Genomic DNA, 21,815 nt, shown 5'->3' with positions numbered 1-21,815 from the left:
CTGCCAGACGCCTGGAGATGAATCGACCTGCACCAGCCCCCGCAGAGCACGCTGCATGGCCCAGATGTGACCTGGAGCCAGACCAGAATGACAGCCAAGGACTTTGGCATAAAGTTTGACGGGGACCTCTCGAAACTCTCTTTCTTCTTAACGAATGCTAGGTACTACCTGGAAGAGTGGGGCCCCTGCTTCTGGACTGAAAGGGGCAAAGTTAATGCCCTGGCCATAAAACTAAAAGGATGGGCCACTGATTGGTATGTCCAACTGTGCCAATCAGGCGCCCAGGTGCTGCAGGACAGCACAGAGTTCCTTCAGGTGATGGAACTACACTTCAGGGACCCCCTGGAGCAAGAAAGAGCAAAACGGACTTTGAAAACGCTCCAGCAAGGACAGCGCCCTGTGGCAGAGTATGCCATGGAGTTCCAAGCCCTGGCCGGAAAAGTAGAAGTCTGGTCTCAATCAACCCTGATTGAGAAATTTAAAGAAGGACTCAACCTGAATGTGCTCAGGTGGGCACTCTGTCGCAACAACCCCAACTCCCTGACCGAGTGGATCTGGCTGGCGGGGGAAGCAGAGGACGCCCACAACACTTTCCTCCAAGCCAAGAGGGAAGCACAGCAGGAGGAGGTGGCGAGACCTTCATAGACAGCTGCAAGGCCAGGGAAGGCAAGTTCCCAACCGTGGAAAGAGGAATGGGACCGGCGATTCGCAAAGGGGCAGTGCTTCACGTGTGGCAAGGACGACCATAAGGCGGCAGCCTGCCCCAAACAGACACCCAGAGAAAACACATGGAGGGCACCAGCCACACCAACCCCAGTGCCAAGAAAGTGACCAGCAGCAAGGGGGGAGTATCGAGCCAGACAGTTCCCCTACAGCTCAGAGGAGGAGGGAAGCAATCCCAACGAGCCGACGGGAAACGCCAGCCACCTGGCCTAATGGGCGCCAAAGGACAGGTGGACAAGAGCAACAGGCGCACTGACAGAGGGGTGAGTGAAGAATGCCCCACCCTCTATGTCCGTGTCACCCTCACCCATGGGGAAAAGACTGAAAAGGTCTGGGCACTGATTGATTCAGGCTGCTCAAAAAGCTTAATGCACCCAGACCTGGTAGCCGCGCTGAACCTCTGCTGCTATCCACTTCAGCACCATTTGGTGTTTACTCAGCTTGATGGATCAGCAGCGGGAGGGGGCCCGGTCACCCAATACACCGGCGAAACTGCGCTACGGCTCGGCAGCCACGAGGAAAAATTGGCTTTCATCGTGGCACCAGTGGGGCAACCCCTACTGATACTAGGGATCCCGTGGCTTGTGCAGCATAACCCAGTCATCAACTGGAAAACCAGAGAGATCAAGTTTGCTGACGGGCGCTACCAAGCACCCACAGGGGACAAGGTCCCCCGGGCAGCAATGGGAAGGGCAACGACTACCTCGGAGTACAGAGGGACGGCATTGCCAGACGGCCTGCCACCAAACTACATGGACTTTGCAGACGTCTTCTGCGAGAAGGAAGTGGACAGACTCCCCCCTCATATAAAAACAGACTGGTCCATCGAACTGGTCCCGGGGGTGCCCCTACCCAAACCCAAAATATATGCCATGACCCCAAGGGAGCTGGCAGCGTTAAGGGACTTTATAGATAAGAACTTGGCGAGGGGTTTTATCGAGCCTGCAAACTCCCCAGTAGGAGCGCCGGTCCTCTTTCGTGAAAAAAAGGATGGGTCACTGCGGCTCTGCACAGATTACTGGGGCCTGAACGCAGCATCTGTATCCAATAAAAGCCCACTGCCCCTAATAAAGGACATATTGTCCCACCTGGCAAAGGGCAAGGTATTCTCTAAACTAGACCTAAGGGAAGCCTATTACCGCATAAGGATACAGGAGGGGGATGAGTGGAAAATGGCCTTCAACTGCCCATTGGGGTCATTTCAATACAAGGTGCTACCTTTTGGACTGGCAGGGGCACCGGGTGTATTTATGCAATTAATCAACGAGGTCCTGCATGACCACCTTTTTAAGGGGGTGCTGGTTTACCTCGATGATGTGCTAATATACACTGAAACAGAGCGTGAGCACGAACAGTTGTTAAGGGAAGTGCTCAAGAAACTTCGCAAGGCAGAACTGTTTGCCAAGCTCTCCAAGTGCGAGTTTCACAAACAACAAATTGACTATTTAGGGTACAGGATTTCGGAAAAAGGGATTGAAATGGACCCGAGCAAGGTCCAAGCAATACTGGCGTGGGAGCACCCACGCATGAGGAGACAACTTCAAAGTTTCCTCGGATTCACGAATTTTTACCGGGGGTTCATCCCGGGGCTAGCAGAGATTGTACTGCCCCTGACCAACCTCCTAAAGACCAAGGGTTTGGGGGACACTTGCAAATCGAGAAACCCGGGGGTGGTGCTAAACTGGACAGCTGACTGTCAAACAGCGTTCGAGAGATTAAAAAACCTGTTTACAGCTGAGCCAGTATTACAACATCCCGACCCCACCAAGCCTTTCGTGGTGCAGGTAGACGCCTCCGACTTCTCCATCAGAGCTCTCCTGCTACAAAGGGACTCTGACAACCAGCTGAAACCCTGCGCGTACCTTTCCCGCAAATTCTCTGAAACGGAGCGGAGATGGCACATATGGGAAAAGGAGGCGTTCGCAGTGAAAGCAGCTCTGGAAATGTGGAGGCACCTGCTGGAAGGGGCAGCCTGCCCCTTTGAGGTCTGGACAGACCACAAGAACCTGGAGGCTCTCAGCATGCCTAAACGCCTCAGCCCGAAGCAGGTGCGCTGGGCACAGTTCTTCAGCCGGTTCAATTTCACGCTGAAATTTATACCGGGTAGGAAGAACTTCCTGGCAGATGCCCTCTCCCAACGGCCACAGGACGACACGCAAGCCTCAGACATCGTGGGGACGGTATGGACCAACAAACAACTGGGCTGCCCAGCTGTCACGCGCAGCCAGACAAGAAATCAATGCACGCCAACACGAATGCCAGAAAACGAATGGAGCCGCCGTTCAATTTCACCCAACTGGCAACAAAGACTCGCACAAGCACTACAAACAGATACATGGTTGCAAAACAACCGACACCATGTATCTATCAAGGACAACTTAGCCTGGAAAGAGAAAGTCTTGTACGTGCCAGAGTCATTGCGGGGGGAAGTTTTAAACTGCTCACACAATGACAAGACTGCGGGGCATTTTGGGTTCGTAAAAACCCTACATCTAACGAGATGGTAATTTTGGTGGCCAACCCTGAGAAAAGACATTAAAGACTATGTAGCCACCTGCCCCACATGTGCCACCTCCAAACGGAAGGGGGGGAAACCTCAAGGGCTGCTGCAGCCAGTAGCCAGCCCCTCTTGCCCCTGGGAAGAAATTTCCATGGATTTTATTGTCGACCTCCCACCCAGCCAAAGGAAAACAGTCATCTGGGTGGTAAAAGACTACTTTTCAAAACAGGCACACTTTATTCCTTGCGCAACCATCCCCACCGCGCAACAGCTGGCACGCCTGTTCCTGACACACATATACAGGATCCACGGCGCCCCCTGTCGGTTGGTGACCGATAGGGGCACACAGTTCATGTCAAAATTTTGGAGGGAATTTTTAAAACTCATTGGCACCAAACAGGCACTGTCAACGGCGTGGCATCCACACACAAATGGATCTACGGAGATCCTAAACTCAACCCTTGAACAATTCCTGAGGGCATTCATAAATTACCAACAAGACAACTGGGTGGACCTACTACCTTTTGCAGAGGTAGCCTATAACAATGCAGTACACCAGAGCACGGGCCACACCCCATTTAAGGTGGTCTACGGAAGGGACTTTGTACCGATACCAGAACTACCTCAACCAGATGCCCCACCCTGCTCACCAGACAACTGGGCGGCACAACTGGCGACAACCTGGCCAATCATCCAAACGGCCCTCGCAGACACACAAACCACGTACAAAAATTTGCGGACAATCACAGGGTGGAGGCACTGAACTACAAAGTGGGAGATAGGGTCTACCTCTCCACTAAGTTCATAAAAACCTCACAACCCTCGAAGAAACTGGCACCGAAATTCATCGGACCCTTCAAAATCACAGAAGTAATCAATCCAGTGACATTCAAACTGGAACTGCCACACAATCTACAACGGATCCATCCAGTATTCCACTGTGCCTTGCTGAAACCAACAAGCCCATCCAAATGGCACATGGAAGACCCACCGCCCCCACCCATCATGATAGATAAACAACAGCATTTTGAGGTACAGGAGGTACTGGACTCAAGAAGGCAAAGGGGTACTCTACAATACCTCGTTAAATGGAAGCATTTCCCACACCCAGAGTGGGTCCAGGCACAACACGTCTTAGCAAAACAACTGACTAGACATTTCCACAAGGCATACCCAGGGAAACTAGAACCCTAAAGACATCTTCGGGGGGCAGCATGTCATGACCCCGTTGCAAGGCACAAAGAGCCTCACAACGTGGATCATGATCATTAAGAAAGAGAGGAAGCAGATAATCAAATCAACGCTTAAACCAAGCACCCAAAGCACCCACACCCATGGACTCATATGCAGATGAATAGAAGGACTTCAGATAAGCAGTGATAACCCGCACCTGGTGCCCTGGAGGACACACCTGAACCAAGAGGACAAGGACAGCAACCGGGAAAACACCCACACAGCCATCAAGAAACCCATCAAGGGGAATGGGGACAATGGAGGGTGGAGAAGCACGGGACCCTGCAAGAGGGGTATAAACAGGACACCTCACCACCACACCCCCATTCCCGTTCTTCTCTCTGTCAGTACCGTTTCAATAAACCGGAAATCCTTAATCCCTATTAAGTGAGTCCGTGTCTTATTCAGAACGAGGCTGGCCCTGACATGCAAGAGGTGATAGACCACCTTAATCCTGTTAATGCCCCAGAGAAAGCCCCCCTGTATGGCTACAAAGAGCTGATGTTACTGTATTTTTCAATATTGATGTAGTAATTGTTCTGTCTATCAGTCATAACCACAAATTAATATTTCTCCTTCTGTTTTAACATTAAATAAAATCCCAAATGAGATTTCAACCAAAAATGAAAGAATGGGGTTCATTTATCCATCTAATGTTGTTTATATTACCTATTCATTTATTTATCATCTTCAAATCTGGATAAAGATCATGTAATGCCTTATCAGTCCTGAATCTGCCATCTATTCTGGTAATCCAGGAAAGACCAGGGGTGAGTTCCCTCCTCCTCAAGAGGATGCCACCTTCCTTCTTGGGTGTACTTGCTCCTTACACAATTGGTGTTTCATAAACCAGCTAAAGCAGTGCTTTATCAATAGTCATGGAGCATGTAAGGGATTAATTAGGAAATTAATTAGCAAATAAGGACTTGATGTTTCCCTTTCTCAAAACCAAGTTAAATATGCCCATTGCCACTTCATCTGTTCCTTCATCTGGTTCTATATTTACAGATTTTGATATTTACATGGTCACAGGGGAGATAGATAAAATTCAACCAAATTTGAAGTGATTGTGGGGATTTGGATAGGAAGCATCCAGGAAAACTGAAGCTACATTCACAATCATATTTGGGGGGGGGGGAGAGCCAAAAATTTCCATGTTTCAGTACTGAATTGGAATCATCTGCTATTCAATTAGCACAGCAGACAAGAGGAAAATATCTGCATGTCTAGAAATGTCTCTAGTTTTTAAAAAATGCTTCTGTGTCTGCAACATGAGGTAACAAGTCTTCTCACTGAAATGAAAAAAAATACAAAAATATGTCTGGAAGGGTTTCTGAGAGCTGACTTATTCTAGGTGCGATGTTCATTCCTTTGGTTTCTGCCAATCATGTTGACAAACAGACTGGTCCTATCAGGAAGTGTATGAATTTCACTTGGAAACCAAAGTCTTGATTTTTTCTTTATCTCTCCTTCTAGTACTCCATTCCAAGCAGATGGTGATGATTTCTCGAGAGGATGCAAGAGAAAAAAATCCCTTTGGTCTTGACAAATGTGTTTTCTTTAGATATTCCACAGGGAATTCCAGTTCTGAACAGATAACAGTCCATTGTTCACTGAATTTAAGGACTGTAATTAATATATGGAATGTAGTAGCTTATAATAAATGCAGATGAGCTGCAATTTATTCCCATTCCCATATATCAACCAACAATACAGGCAGTGTATGATGGCATAAATATGACCTCAGGCATTCAAAGTAGACTTAGGGATCAGAAACAAGCATATGTTTTTGTCCATACAATTATTATTACAGAGCTTTGCCAGAGGATGGTCTAAACAGCTTTTTTTTTTAAAATAATGATGACTCTAATAACCAATGGCAGATAGGAGAATCTGCAGACAGGACATTTTTCCACTTGACTTCAGGATGTTGGTAGTAGTGGTGCTCCTCTTAGCTCCACTTTCCTACATGGCATATGAAGCTCTCACAGTGAAATGTAATGTCTGGTACCCAGAGCAACCACTTCACAGCTATCATCAGTCTGGAAACCTCATCATTGGTGGCATTGCATCTCATGGGGTCTTCTTGTCTTATGCCAAAGATTTTGCCAAGGAACCTCCACCGGCCTTACCTGAAGAGCTGCTGTAAGGAATTCATTTCTGTTTGTTGTCTTCTTTATACTCAGTGGTCTGCCGGATTACATTGCAAGAAGCAATACTAATATAATTAAAGGAACTTTCAGTAGGCAGGCAGCTGTGGATTTTAGACTTACACATAACTTTGCGTGTAGAAGGAAACCGTTTACTTTTTTTTGAAAGTTACTTTGGGGAAATATTTGTTCACCACTCTTTGCTCCAATGCCTCTGCCTTAGTGCATTTAAAAACATTAAAACATTGCTTTTCACCACAGAGAAGATAGGCAAGGGAGATCTGGTTTTTGATTTCTCCTAATAATTCTTGGAACATAACATCTTCCATTATGATTCTTCACCCTTTACCTTTGGCATTTTCCTGCCCTATTCAGATAATTTTCATTCTGGGCCAGCATGCTTCTTGGTCAGTCTATCTGGCTTACAGAGCCAGCCTTCTGCTGTTGTATCTTTAAAACATGCCTCTGCTTGGGACTGGGTGGGTGAAGTTCAGACTCTGAGAGGCTGTCAGTGGGTGCAGGCAGGGAGTTCTGGGGGCTTGCTGGATCTGCCTCAGCCAGAGTAGATTTATTGGATTCAACACTGCTGGAATCACTTCCTGCAGGACTATTATTCCTAGAAGACCCTGACTCTACTTCCTCCTCCTCCTCCTCCTCCTCCTCCTCCTCCTCCTCCTCCTCCTCCTCCTCCTCCTCCTCCTATAAGACAAGTTCAGCACTGCCATAACAGACAGACAGACAGACAGACAGACAGACAGACACTGTAGATGATAGATACAGATAGAGAGATGATAGATAGATAGAATTGGTATTAGCATGTTGCATGTCAGAACCATGAATCAAGGGAAGCTTGATGTTGGATCAGAAATGTCAAGAGTGAACATTAACATTTTGTGAATAAGTGAAATCAAGTGAGTGAGAATGGACCACTTCATATCAGATCTACTCTGAACAAGAAATTCATAGAAGAAACAGAGTAATGATCGTCATTAGCAAAAGAGACTCAAAATAAGTGCTTGGATTCAATCCAAAAAATGTTAGAATGATCTCAACTGAAATTGAAAGCTAGCCAAAAAATATTGCTCCTTCTTTCAGAAACATTACAGCAACAAGATACAACAACAACATTCCATATGATTATGCAGTGAAGCTAAAGAACAGATTTAATGTAATAGATTTGATAATTCTATTGCTTTAACTATGCGGGCCTCAGTGTGATGTCTCTGCTCTTAACTATTTTATCGAGATTGGTATTGCTCTTCTCCCAAGGATTAAGCGTCTTCTGATTTCTGACTGCAGTCAGCATCTGCAGTAATCTTTGCACCTAGAAATACAAAGTCTTTCACTGCTTCTACATTTTCTCCCTCTATTTGCCAGTTATCAATCAAGGTGGTTGCCATGATCTTGTTTTTTTTGAGGTTTAGCTGCAAGCCAGCTTTTGCACTTCCTTCTTTCACCTTCATCATAAGGCTCCTCCTCAGTTCCTCTTCACTTTCAGCCATCAAAGTGGTATCATCTGCATATCTGAGATTGTTAATGTTTCTTCCAGAGATTTTAACTCCAGCCTTGGATTCCTCAAGCCCAGCTTGTCGCATGATGTGTTCTGCATACAAGTTGAATAGGTAGGGTGAGAGTATACAGCCCTGCAATAACCCTTTCCCAATCTTAAACCAGTCTGTTGTTCCATGGTCTGTTCTTACTGTTGCTACTTGGTCGTTATACAGATTCTTCAGGAGGCAGACAAGATGACTTGGTATCCCCATACCACTAAGAACTTGCCACAATTTGTTATGGTCCACACAGTCAAAGGCTTTAGAATAGTCAATAAAACAGATATAGATGTTTTTCTGAAACTCCCTGGCTTTTTCCATTATCCATCGGATATTGGCAATTTGGTCCCTAGTTCCTCTGCCTTTTCTAAAGCCAGCTTGTACATCTGGCAATTCTCGCTCCATGAACTGCTGAAGTCTACCTTGCAGGATCTTGAGCATTACCTTACTGGCATGTGAAATGAGTGCCACTGTTCGATAGTTTGAACATTCTTTACTATTCCCCCTTTTTGGTATGGGGATATAAGTTGATTTTTTCCAATCTGATGGCCATTCTTGAGTTTTCCAAATTTGCTGGCATATAGCATGCATTACCTTGACAGCATCATCTTGCAAGAGATTATGTTTTTGTATTTTTTGTTTAATATTTGTTAATCTCATTTTTAGATGGCTTTTAATGTGATTTTGTTTAATTTTAATTTTTAATTTATTAATTATTATTTACTGTCATATCTGATAACTGTCTATATGTTATAAGTTATGGGCTGAAAGAACAAATTAAATTTAGAATTATATATTATTATAAGCAGCTGTAAAATACTAATTGTTGAACCCAAAATTATTCCTTATATCCTAATAGGGCCACATAACAATGAATGCTGTAATTATTTCCTCCTTTTCCTGGATCTCTTTAGCTCACCTATAGTCCCATTCCAGTGATGAAGGGCAAATCTCCCAGTCTTCTCTTCTACCAGATGGTTCCTAAGGAAGAGCTTCAAAATGAAGGGAATCTGTCTCTGCTTCTGTACTTCTGATGGATATGGATTGGGGTGGTAGTTATGACAGTGGAGAAAGTGTTGCCCATGTTTTCTCAGAAGGTGTCTGCTTTGCATTCATACTGAAAATCCCTGTTACAACTGTTATTACTAATATCTTTGAGATATTGTATAAAGGGAAGAAGATTTATGACTGACAGGTAGTAAGGCTAAGGTTATATTTGCTTTTGGTGAATCTAATTCCTTTGGATTTTTTAGATTTCTCTCTTATCAGTCAGATGAAGATGTTGACAGTAAGCATAGGAAACCCGCAGGAAAAGTGTGGCTCACCACAGTCCAAATGGAGATTGTTTCATTTAGATTTCAAAGGTATTAGGATTTAGACATTTTCCATGAAGCTTTAGGCTTCACATTTCATTCCAACAACGTGTCTGGATTTCAGCAGTTATTGAGTATCAAAACTCTTTTTTTAGAGTCAAAACATATCTAAGAAAAGTGATGTAGTAAATACTGTAAGATACTCTAAATTAGAATAAATCTATAGTAAATATTAATGAATATGATGTGAAATGAAGTATAGAATTTCTTAAATGGTAACTATTATACACAATACAATATTCATTCCAGGATGATTCCGAAGAATTATCAACACATCCTAGCCTTGGCCTTTGCAGTAAAGAAGATTAATGATAATCCTCAAATACTACCCAATATCACTTTGGGATTCCAAATTTTTGACAATTACTACAATGCCAAATGGACATACCATTCGACAATGCTACTTATATATACATTGGAAATTTTTTTTCCAAACTATAGTTGCAACATGGAGAAGAAGCTGATTGCAGTGATTGGTGGATTGGATTCCCCTACTTCTCTTGATATGAGGATTCTCCTGGATATCTATAAAATTCCCCAGGTAGGAAATGCCTCTCTGGTTTCACATTTCTTCACTCTTTTTTTTCTGTTTTGCTGGATACAACTCTGGAGTCTGAGTAACTGTTCATCAGATTAGGTGAATGGGATATCCAAGTTAAGGAAAAGTTCTTTAACTCCTTACTTGCAGTATATCAACAAATGATTGAGTTACTAAATGCTTTCCTTGCATTTCCATGATCTTAGAATTCCTACCTGCATGCTAAATAATCATTCTTTCTGTTAAAAATTTCCTATAATTTTTCTCATATATTGTACATATGTTTAGTCCAATCAAAAAGCCACCAAAGAATTTGAGATTGGTGTTCTCATACCTTTTTATCAGTCCAGATATTATAAACTTCCAGGGAGGTAAGAAGAAACATCAAATTTCAAAAGTAGGGATATATGTTGTGGACACAAGTCTTATAGTTTAGAAAAAGCCTGAAGTTGGAGATGACACCCTCACCAAATGTGCAGACTTTGAAAATTGGAGTGTGTGGCAGGTAAGCAAATTATACAGTATTTAGTTTCCGCAAAAACAGCAAACGCTTCCCCTTTCTAAGAAATTCAGGACTACTTATAACTTTGATTTCAGATTGGGAAAAATTAGCTAGAAGATAGAGAGGAAATACAGAGAAACATGATCTTTTATATTAAATGTTATTCTTTTAATTATGGTACATAATTAATAATTAAGTTAGTCCATGAAAAATAGCCAAGTTTATTGGGACCAACAAAAATGGCCTAAATTACTGTTTAAGTTTTTACATTTTCCAAAGCTTTTAATTATTGTTGGTTTTTATATTTGGTCACTCTATCAATAATTGAGAGCCAATTTGGTGTAGTTGTTAAGACAGGCTAGAAACCAGGAGATGGTGAGTTCTAGTCCATCCTTAAGCATGAAACCAAATTAAGCAATTGGGTGATGTGAGACTAGGCTGAAGCTGCCATTACCTAAAGATGAGCAGGCACATATGCAGAGAGGACAAAAGCCAGGAATAATCTTGTCTAAAAGATCTCTTTGGGGAGGTAGATAAGAGGGAGGCAAGTCATTAAGGAAACAAAGGAAAAATGTCACCTGAACCAGACAAAGGAAGTTGGGCCTGAGCACATGGAAACCCCCCCCCCCCCCATCTTATCAACAGTTACCAAACTTGGAAGTTAACAAGGCAAGAGTAGCCACCAGTCTTGCGAATAAACAAAGCAAGGACTTTAGGGGATAAAGGGGGTCTCAAAACAGTGGTTGAGGGTTTAGGTGAGGGCGATTGGATTCTTCCCTCTGGGTTGGGAGTGGGGGACACTGTGTTGTCCTGCTCTACTTCCTTCCTCCAAGACTGTTCCCAGTCAGTGCTGACTGGGGGCGAGAGGTCCAGCCCTCAGTCTCTGCTCTGCAGGGTTCTGCAGAGGTCGGTGCTCTCTCCACTCCTGTTTAACATCTACATGAAGCTGTGGGGTGAGATCATCCATCAACATGGAGTGAGATATCATCAGTATGCTGATCATACTCAGTTGTACATCTCTGCCCATGGTGAATTAAGTAATGCCATGACTGCTCTTTCCCAGTATCTGGAGGCTGTTGAAGTCTGGATAGGTAATAAAGGTTGAAATTGAACCCTGGCAAGATAAAGTGGCTGTGGGTTTGGCACTCCTTGGTTTCTCAGAAATTACCATCTTTGGTTTAGATGGGGTTGTAACGGCTTGTCAATGAGAATTCAGTACGAAACCTTGTCAAAAGCTTTGCTGTAATCAAGGTAGATCCTATCCACAGCACTCCCCTTGTCCATGAGTGACCCTGTCAAAGAAGATCACATTTGTCTCACATGATTTATTTTAGCAATCACAGCCCTGTGGTCAAGAGCCTTACAAATGGCCTGGGCAGGGCAGGCTAAGGTGCCTGTGACATGGTCTGGGGGTCTGATCTGGGATGGGTTTGAGCTGGCTACTTCCAAGGAAGTAGACAGGGTCCTCTGTGCTGTCAGTTGGGCCATCTGTTTCCTGGATCTGAGCCCCTGCTGGGTCATAAAGCTGGCCAGAGAGGTGACCTCTGGTTGGGTCCAGGGCATGCTGTTGGCCTTCCTAAGGAAGTAGTGGTGGCCTCAAGAGGCCATCCTTGGACAAAATTATTTTCAACCACTACTGACCAGTCTCCAACCTACCCTTTTTGGGTGTTAAGAAGGAGGTCAGTCTATAGCTGATGAGATCCCTGGAGGAAACAGATGATCTAGATCTCTTTCAGTCAGGATTCAGGCCAGCATTTAGTACTAAGACTGTAACTAAGACTCACAACGCCTGCTCCAAGAGCACATGGCAGCTGTGGCCAGGAAGGCCTTTGCAAAACTCTTGTGTACCAATTGTGCCCTTTCCTAAATAGGATGGCCCTTCAGAGAGTTACTCATGCCCTGGTAATCTCATCGCTTGACTACTGGAAAAAAATTGTGCACTGAAAAGCTGTACTGATGAAAAATAAAACAGCATTTTTTTTCCTTCCTCTTTAATCCTAAAGTGACAGGAAATACAAGAATTAGATGAACAAGTAGAAAAAATTGACATAATGATTAATACTAAGATTATTCTGTTTCTCTCTCTTTTTAAAATATTTTACTAGAATTTTTTTAATATAGTAAAATTATACAAAACAGAACAAATTTTAGAAAGTAAAAGAAGAAAAAAAAACCAGAAAGGGAATGAAAAGAAAACTTACAGTTATGCCTTCTGCCTTTCTTTCTGTTGAGTAATTACCACCTTATTCTTTTCCCCATTCTCATTGGCCCTTTTTAATCCCGAAATCCAAAAATCATCAGTTCAATCTTTTCTTCTTTCAACAAAAAGTCCATGGGAGGTTTCCAGTCTTTCAAAAGAATCTTTGTTGTCTTTTCTCTTACCAGTCTGGTCAGCTTCACCATTTCTGCATGTTCAGTTAATGTTTTAATTCCACTGTAGGTATTTCATTGCTTTTCCAACTTCTTGCATACAATAATCTTGCCACAGTTATCATATACTAAAATATTAACTTCCCATATTTCTTTTCTAATTCCTTGTCCATAAAACCCAACAGGAATAATTCTGGTTTCATCATGATGTTAGTCCGCAATATCTTTTACATCATTGTATGGATTTGCACCCAAAATTTCTCTGTTTTTTTCACAAGTCCACCATGCATGATAAAAAGTCCACTATTCCAAAAGTGGTTTGATATTCCTTTATACATTTTGGAGAATTTAGCCAGTGTCCTATGAAATGAGCACATCATTTCATAAAAGTTCTCTTTTAAATTATAGCACAATGTAAATTTAACACCAATTGGCCATGTTTTCTTCCATATTTATGTATTTATTTGTCATATTTTTATTACCGCCCATCTCCCCCACTTGGGGGGCCCTGGCCCGTTCACAATAAAACAGTATAAATATGCCGATATTTATATTATAATGCAAGTCTGTAGCCCATTTCACCATACAGTCTTTAAACTGTTCATCCTCTGTGTTAAACCTTGGTACTTTGGTATTTTAGCTCTTATATGATCTTCATTTGTACATAACTCTATTTCAAATTCAGTTTTCTTCTTTTCAATTCCAATTGTCCTTTTGTCCATATTAAACCAATCTTTCATCTGATGATAAAAACAAACAAACAATGAAAAGAATGTCCTACTGTTGCTAATTGTTCTGTTGTCTTCATCTTAGTTTCTTCCTTATCTTGTATTAATAAGCCCTCCTATGTTAACCATTGTCCTTTTTTTCTGTTTCTCTTTTATAAACAGCTTCTTATGTGGATGTCCATAATGATATCTTTGGACAAAATCTAGGTTTATAATTATTCCATATTCTTAATAACATGAACTTCCAGCTCTAACATTCTCTTATTTATTCACAATATCAATTACTTCATCCATATAAAACAACATGCAGCAAAGTAAAATTTGAGATTAGGTACCCCTAATCCTGCTCTTTCTTTTGCATCCTGTCAAATCTTGTATTCCATTCTTGTTGTTTTCCCCTACCATAAAAATCTTGGTAAAACTTTTTGCCATTGTTTAAAAGGTACGTGAATTTTAAACACTGCTATAGTCTGGAATAAAAATATTGTGGCTATTCTCTAACATATCTCTTCTTTATGGATTTCTTTAGCTCACTTATAGTCCCACTCCAGTGATGAAGGACAAATCTCCTGGTCTTCCCTTCTACCAGATGGTTCCTAAGGAAGAGCTTCAATATGCGGGCATTCTCTCTCTGCTTCTGCACTTCAAATGGATATGGATTGGGGTGGTGGTCATAGATAATGACAATGGAGAAAGATTTGTGCAAACCGTGTTTCCCATGTTTTCTCAGAATGGCGTCTGTCTTGCATTCATACAAAAAATCCCCATTGTAACTTTTATTACTGATGTATTTGACATGCTACATAAGGGGGAGAAGATTTATGATGCTTTGATCAGCAGTCAGGTTACAGTGATACTTGCCTATGGTGAATCTTATTCCATGGCAGTGTTTAGATTTGTATCTTATCTGTCAGATAAAGATGTAGACAGTAAGCCTAAGAGACCCCTAGGAAAACTATGGATCACCACAGCCCAAATGGAGATTGCTTCATTGGGATTTCAAAGGAATTGGGATTTAGAAGTTTTCAATGGAGCTTTAGGCTTCACATTTCATTCCAATGATGTTTCTGGATTTCAGCAGTTTATCAAGAGTCAAAATCCTTTAACTACAAAAGGAGATTCTTTTTTCAAAGGCTTTTGGGAGGAGGCCTTCAATTGCAGATTTCTAGATATGCTTCTAAATGAAGGTGAGGAGAACATTTGCACTGGGCAGGAGAAACTGGAGGGACTCCCTGCCTCCTTTTTTGAAATGTCCATGTCTGGCCAGAGCTACAGTATCTACAATGCTGTCTATGCCATAGCCCATGCTTTACATGCCATGGTTACATCTGGCCTCAAACACAGAGCAATGATGGATGGTGGGCTGCAGCTTCATAATCAGCCATTTTGCCAGGTATTGTGCACATCATATTCTTGAGTCCTTAATTTCTAGCCATAATAATAGAGTGCCTTCATTTTCTATTCCAGCATGTGAATGTATTCCAGTTTAATTCCTCTGTACAGTTTCCTTCCTACAATGTGTAGCCTATTAACATTATCCCAGTCTACAACTATCTGTGCCATTTGGTGATAAGTTATTAGAGCCCAATTTAAGTGACTGTGCAGGTTTTAATTTGGAATTTTCAATTCATTATGGTTTAAAAAATGAATATATTCATCCTTGGTGGTCATTATTAAAATACAAAGGAAATGCTGTGAACTCCTCAAGAACTTGAACCAAGCACTTTTTCCCCTCTCAAGTATTCAGGTTGTAGAGATTTATGGGCAGTTTGATTTTTTTTTTTTGCTGGAAGATTCTCCTGTCAACTCATTTTAGTCCTGTTCCCAGGCATCTTGCCTTTCTATCTGCCTTCACTCCCCCTATAAATGTCAGCATTCTTTTCTTATTGCCCTTTTCCTATTGTCTCTCTTCTTTCCTATTTATACCATGATAGAAATTGGGAACCATCTTTTCAGAGATTAGGGGAAGTGTCTTCTTGCAAATTCAATGATAGCTCAGAATCTGTTTTTCAATGGAGGAGGAATGCCACTTTTGACGCTGAGAACTTTGGCAATCTCTCCTCCTAGCAACCTTTCTGTTTGTTTTTCTTTTTTTCTTTTTCCAAATGGCCTTGTAAGAAATTAAAACTGAAATGCAATAATTCCAGGATGGTTTTAAATGCTCACCGAAGTAGAGTGTATGCAGCAATGTAAATGAGTGAGCATTCCATGCATAACTTTTTCCCTACTGACTCTATGAGAAAAGATCCTTATATTTATTTGGAGCTGCAGGTTATATGGATCAACAATATCAATTCTGATTTGGGATAAGGCTCTAAGACTTGCGTGATTTTGTTTGGTTCTCACAAACTTGCACTGTTAAGCAGCAGTAATTAACTTCTACAACTGCTGATACCATAAAATGAAAAGATTTCAGTACAGCAACCAGAATAGACTTAAACAAATGGTAGCTGCTGCTGCTGCTCTAAAAAGTGATTGAAAAAGTGAAAGAGACAGAAGGGGAAGGGACATCCTAAAATTAATGCTAGGAAGAAAAGTGAATATACCTCGAGTGATTAACTAAAGAAAAGTAATGCAACTGCCTTGTTTAATCACCATTTCAAGTTCTGAGGGTGTCAAGAAATATAGCTTTGTGAGCAATCCTCACGTTTACGACTATCCCAGCATCCCATGGCCAGGTGGTTGCTATTCGGGGACTTTGGAAACGACCATTGCAGTGTCCCAGGATCACCATTTGTGTGCTTTGCAGCTAACAGAGCAGAGCTCTCCAAACTGTTCATGTTGGCATCACACTTTTTAGACGTGCATCATTTCGTGACACAGTAATTCAGTTTTACTAACAAATCGGAGGTTAAACTAACCCCTTATAAGAGATACAGTCACATACATAAATTAGCAGTCAGAAGCCAATCAGGCCTCCTGTTGTTTGGCCGTCCTTCCTGCTTGTCGATCTCTCATGCTGACTGGCGGGGGTGACGGCAACGTACACCCCTGACCAATCAGCTGCTTTTCTTCTTCCCACGCTAGGCTCTTCTCAATTTTTGCACCTTCCCCATTGTTTCCTGCCAACTGATCTAATGGTCCTAACAGACCTTCTTCATTTTCCTCTGACTCAGCCTTCATCCTAACACGCTGCAGGTGCGGCCGCATCACTGGAAGTCACACGGAATCAGCTGTTTTGACCTGATTAGGTATACTCCACATGCACAGTACCTGTATGATCCCTCGACCGCGTGACACACCTACACGCTGCAGCCAACACACTAATGTGTCATGACACACAGTTTGGAAAGCTCTGTAATAGAGTCACATGGTGTTTTGCTTAACAACTGTGATGCTTTGCTTAACAACCAAAAGGGAAGTGAGGTCATAAGCCTGTCATGGTCATGTGATGTTTTACTTAGCAACGATGGCATTTAGTGACAGAGTTACTGATCCCAATTGTGGTCGCTAAGTGAGAAGTACCTGTAATTACAAAAATGACATTTAAATAAATGAAATCAGCAGTGAAATAGTTTTTTTGCACAAGTGCTTTAACATACAGTTTTATCTACAATATTTGTTCTTTCTTTTTATTCAGTTACATCATTTTTTGAGAGATGTTACATTTAACAACAGTGTTGGAGACAGAATATTGTTTGACCAGGATGTGAAGTTGGTGGCTGGATTTGATATCATCAATTTTATTGCTTCTGAAAACCTGACAAAAGTAAAAATTGGAAGGATGGATCCACAGTCTCCTGCAGACCAGTCATTCATCATCAAAGAAGATGCCATAAAATGGAATAGCTGGTTTCACCAGGTAGGTTGCAGGAACAGGCAACCTGCATGTGAGCACTGACTCTCAGTCCTGATGAGGGCAGGTGGGGCTCATCTAGGGATGCTTTTCAAATAGCTATACAATCCAAACTAATCTGGAACTCTGCACTGTCCCTATCCAATAGCAATTTTACAAACTATTTGGAACTGGAAATGTTAAACAGTTAGTTAAATAGAGCAATGAAATCAGTATTAGCCATGACATTTTCAAAATTTGGTTTATCGTCTGGATCATCTCAAAAGCATCGAACATTGTATTTGAGCTCTCATTATATATACTGTATTTTGGAAAAACATAGAATGATTTGGAAGGATCTTTAATGCAACTGATTAGGAAATTCAATATTTGACAAACCAAACCTTGTTATGTTACTCCAATCTGACCATGGCGGCATGCTGGGAAAGCATAGATTCATGGTAGTCATGCTTGCTAGAATATAAAGGGTTCACAAATGCCATGCTGAAGGATGATTCAGGTCTTTCTTTCTTTGCTTTTGGTTCCTGAATTAGATAGTCCCAGTTTCTCTGTGTACACCAAGCTGTTGTCCAGGTTCTAGGAAGCAAATGATGGAGGGGAAGCCATTTTGCTGCTATTCTTGCATCCCATGTCCAGAAGGGAAGATTTCTGAGAAAGAGGGTGAGGACAGACTATTGAGGTTCTTCAGTTGCTTAGTTGCCTGCAGCTTTTCATGACCTGATGAACATTATATTTTGCAAGGATTTCCAGTGAGCAGTCTGGTATGACCAGTTGCCAAGTGCCCCGCAATAATGTGATTGCTATTCACAAACTTGTCTGCCAGCTTCCCCAGAAAGTCAATGAGGCAGCTGGCAGGGAAAGTTGCAAGTGGAGGGGATGCAGGGGAAGAGAAACACTGTGGAGCTGCAAGAATGAAACTTAAATCCTGAAGATTTCTGCTTCATTCCTCCAGCCCCACCAAGGATTTCCCCTCTGTGCCCTGAGGGGAGTGGAAACCTTTCTGTAGGCAGCTCTTTTGCTCTGTTCACTTAACAACCCAGGATATTGTTGAATGACTGCAAAAGGGAGTGCTAGGGCTGCAGTCATTGGGTATCTCACTTAATGAAAAATTTGCTCAACCACCAAGATTTTGGTCCCAATTGTGGTAGTTAATGAAGGACTACCTGTATATTGTGGATTTTATTATTCCAGTGCCAGGACTTAGACATGCTTTAGACATGCTTATTATCTGAATTTACAGATAAACTGTTTATGGACAGTTTATATAAAGTTTATTTCTTTGTTGAGTTTGGATTAATGGGCAATCTGATATTTAGCTATACAAGAAGTTATGAAGTTTCCTAGGTTTTATGCATAAATTTGAGACTCAGACCATAGCCTTTCCATTTCAGATCTGAATGACTGTTACAGCTGTACAGATGAAAATTATCCCAACAAAAACCAGGATTCATGTATTCTGAAGGATATAAGTTTCTTGTCCTATAAAGAACCTTTGGGGATCAGTTTAGCCTGTTTTTCTCTTTTCTGTTCCACAATCACAGTTCTGGTACTAAGGACATTTCTGATGCATCACAACACTCCCATCGTCAAAGCCAGCAACCGGGATCTCACCTACATACTCCTGGTCACCCTCCTGCTCTGCTTCCTTTGTGCATTACTATTCGTCGGTCAGCCAAGTAAGGTGACATGTCTTCTCCGACAAACTGCTTTCAGCATCATCTTCTCTGTGGCTGTTTCCTGTGTGTTGGCCAAGACTGTGACTGTGGTTCTGGCTTTCATGGCAACCAAACCAGGAAGTGGGATGAAGAAATGGGTAGGGAAAAGACTAGGCTATTCTTTTGTTTTATCTGGCTTCTTAATTCAGGTGGGCATTTGCACAATATGGCTGTCCATCTCTCCTCCTGTCCCAGATGCTGACCTGCACTCAGAGACTGGAAAAATTGTCCTACAGTGTAAGGAAGGGTTCATGATTATGTTTTATTTTTCAAGGTGTTATATGGGCTCCTTGGCCATGATCAGTTTCATCGTTGCTTTCTTAGCCAGGAAGTTACCAGATACTTTTAATGAAGCCAAGTTCATCACTTTCAGCATGTTGATCTTCTGCAGTGTTTGGTTGTCCTTTGTTCCAACCTACCTGAGCACGAAGGGGAAATACCTGGTGGTTGTGGAGATCTTCTCAATGTTAGCCTCAAGTGCTGGGCTGCTGAGCTGTATCTTTTTCCCTAAGTGCTACATTATTCTGCTGAGGCCTGAGCTGAACAATTGTGAGCTAAAAAGGAAGAAAAATGTTTTTTGAATGTGTTCAATAATTTTTTTTCATTTTGTTTTGTTTTTATAAACTGCATTGCAGACAGATTTGCTGGTATTCAATAAACATTCAGAAAAGCACTTTTCTCAAAAACATTTTTTGAGTGTGTTTCTTCAAAGTTTTTTTTGTTTCTTTTCTATGACTGCATTGTGGACAGATTTGCCTGCTCTGTGCTTCTTTGCATTAGGAAAAGTGGTGAATATTTCCATAACTTTTGTATTCAGTACACATTCAATAAAGCTCTTTTCTCAAATGCTAAAATTTTATTTGAAATATATGCTTAAAGTGTAACTATTAAATATGTACACACCCATTTTTCTTTTTCTTCTTCTCCACTTTCTTCTCTCTCTATAAGTCATACTGAGGTTATCTTTCATGTTTAGTTTTTTTTCTTGTTTCATAATAGTAATATTTTGCTTTGTAAGGAAATGTCTAAGATTATAGTTTATTGTACTTCGTGTTGTATGGGCCTTGTTATTTCTTAGTACAGATGTTTTTGTGGTATTGTGATATACAATGTGATACTGTTTTCTCACCCAAACAATATTACTTTTGTCAGAAAGACTGTTTTGAGATAGTAACTCTTTCCAAATTTCATAACAATTTAATGTTTGATACAGATTTCTAAAAGTTTTAAGTTGTTTTGCTTTGTTTTTGGACTCAAATGTGATAAAATCTGTCCCTGCATCCAGTATTTCCATTCACTCCTTTCACTGTGTGTATTTTACATAAATCATGAATATTATTTTCCTGTTCTTGATTGGTGATCTTGCCAGAGCAATTTACAGCATGTAAAGCTGTCCAGAGACATTTTGAAAGCCACCCAGTGTGTTTTTGGAGTTGTTGGTCTTAACAAATCCAATAAAGGCCAGTTTGGTGTAGTGGTTAAGGCATCAGGGTAGAAACCAGGAGACTGTGAGTTCTAGTCCTGCATTAGACACAAAGCCAGTTGGGTGAACTTGTCTCCCAGTTTCTAGCCTGGTGCCTTAACCTCTACACCAAACTGGCTCTCAGTTATTGATAGAATGACCAAATTTGAAAACCAACAATAATTAAAAGCTTTAAAAAGTATAAAAACTTAAACAATAATTCAGGTCATTTTTGTTGAATCTAATAAAAAAAATTCCAAATGTGGATCTTGGCTACTTTTCATAGACTAACTTAATTATTAGTTATGTATCATGATTAACAGAATAACACTTAATATAAAATATCATGTTTTTCTGTATTTCTCTTTATTTCCTGAATAATTTTTCCCAAGCTGAAATCAAAGCCCTGAAGTTTTTAGAAAAGGGAAGCTTTCACTGCTTTTGGGGAGGCTAAAGGTCCAGAATGCAGCTACGCAGGCTATCTTTGGTGCCCCTAGAAGGGCACATGTAACACCTTTGCTCCGCAAGCTGCATTGGATACCAGTTTGCTTCTGGGTCCAATTTAAGGTGTTGGTTATCACCTTTAAAGCCCTACATGGCATGGCATATATCTGTCATGCGCTGCCTCCCCCTGAATAACATTCAGACACTGTCTTGCGAATCAGGCTCTGGTTTATTGCAGGGCAGGTACAGCGTTGGTAGAAAAAAGCTGAGAGTGACAGGAGCGCGCCGGTGCGGGGTTTAAATACCCCGCGCCGGTCAGCGCCCCCTCGCTCACGGTCACGTCACCCCCCTTTGTCCCATGCGTTGCCCTGCCGGTGGGTGAGGGTTTCCGGGATCGCCCATCATCAGGTTTCCATTCTTCTGCTGATTGCTTTCAGCTGGGCGATCCCCGTTGTATTGCCGCTGATGGTTTGGGTGGCTCCGTGATTCATTTGGCTATTGTTTGTTGGCCGTTAGTCGTTGTAGGTTGATGGCTACTTAACTTGTACCCCTTCACCTATTTCCTTGTCATTGTCATGAGTGCCATTGCGCTGATGACTTTAGCTCAACGGCACTCATGACATACTGCCCCCTTTCCGAATAGTGTTCTCCCCCGGGTTTCTGGGTTTTCCCCGTGGAGCTGTCAAAACGCCACATTTTTTTTTTTTTTTTCAAAGTTCCCGCCGGAGTAG

At 41.8% G+C, this 21,815-nt stretch overlaps 1 protein-coding gene across 1 annotated transcript; it reads left to right on the top strand.

Moving 5' to 3' along the window:
* The first annotated feature begins 9,977 nt into the window (after window positions 1-9,977).
* LOC134496745 (vomeronasal type-2 receptor 26-like) lies at window positions 9,978-19,970 on the top strand. Its single transcript, XM_063302455.1, has 4 exons — window positions 9,978-10,070; window positions 17,997-18,123; window positions 18,855-19,750; window positions 19,959-19,970. The coding sequence occupies exons 1-4, from the start codon at window positions 9,978-9,980 to the stop codon at window positions 19,968-19,970; spliced, it is 1,128 nt and encodes a 375-aa protein (XP_063158525.1).
* Window positions 19,971-21,815: the final 1,845 nt, after the last annotated feature.

The sequence above is a fragment of the Candoia aspera genome, chromosome 4, assembly GCF_035149785.1.
Source record: "Candoia aspera isolate rCanAsp1 chromosome 4, rCanAsp1.hap2, whole genome shotgun sequence".
In the NCBI taxonomy this organism is placed as follows: domain Eukaryota; kingdom Metazoa; phylum Chordata; class Lepidosauria; order Squamata; family Boidae; genus Candoia; species Candoia aspera.
Note: the sequence above shows the minus strand (reverse complement) of the source record. Positions and strands in the feature narration are given on the sequence as shown.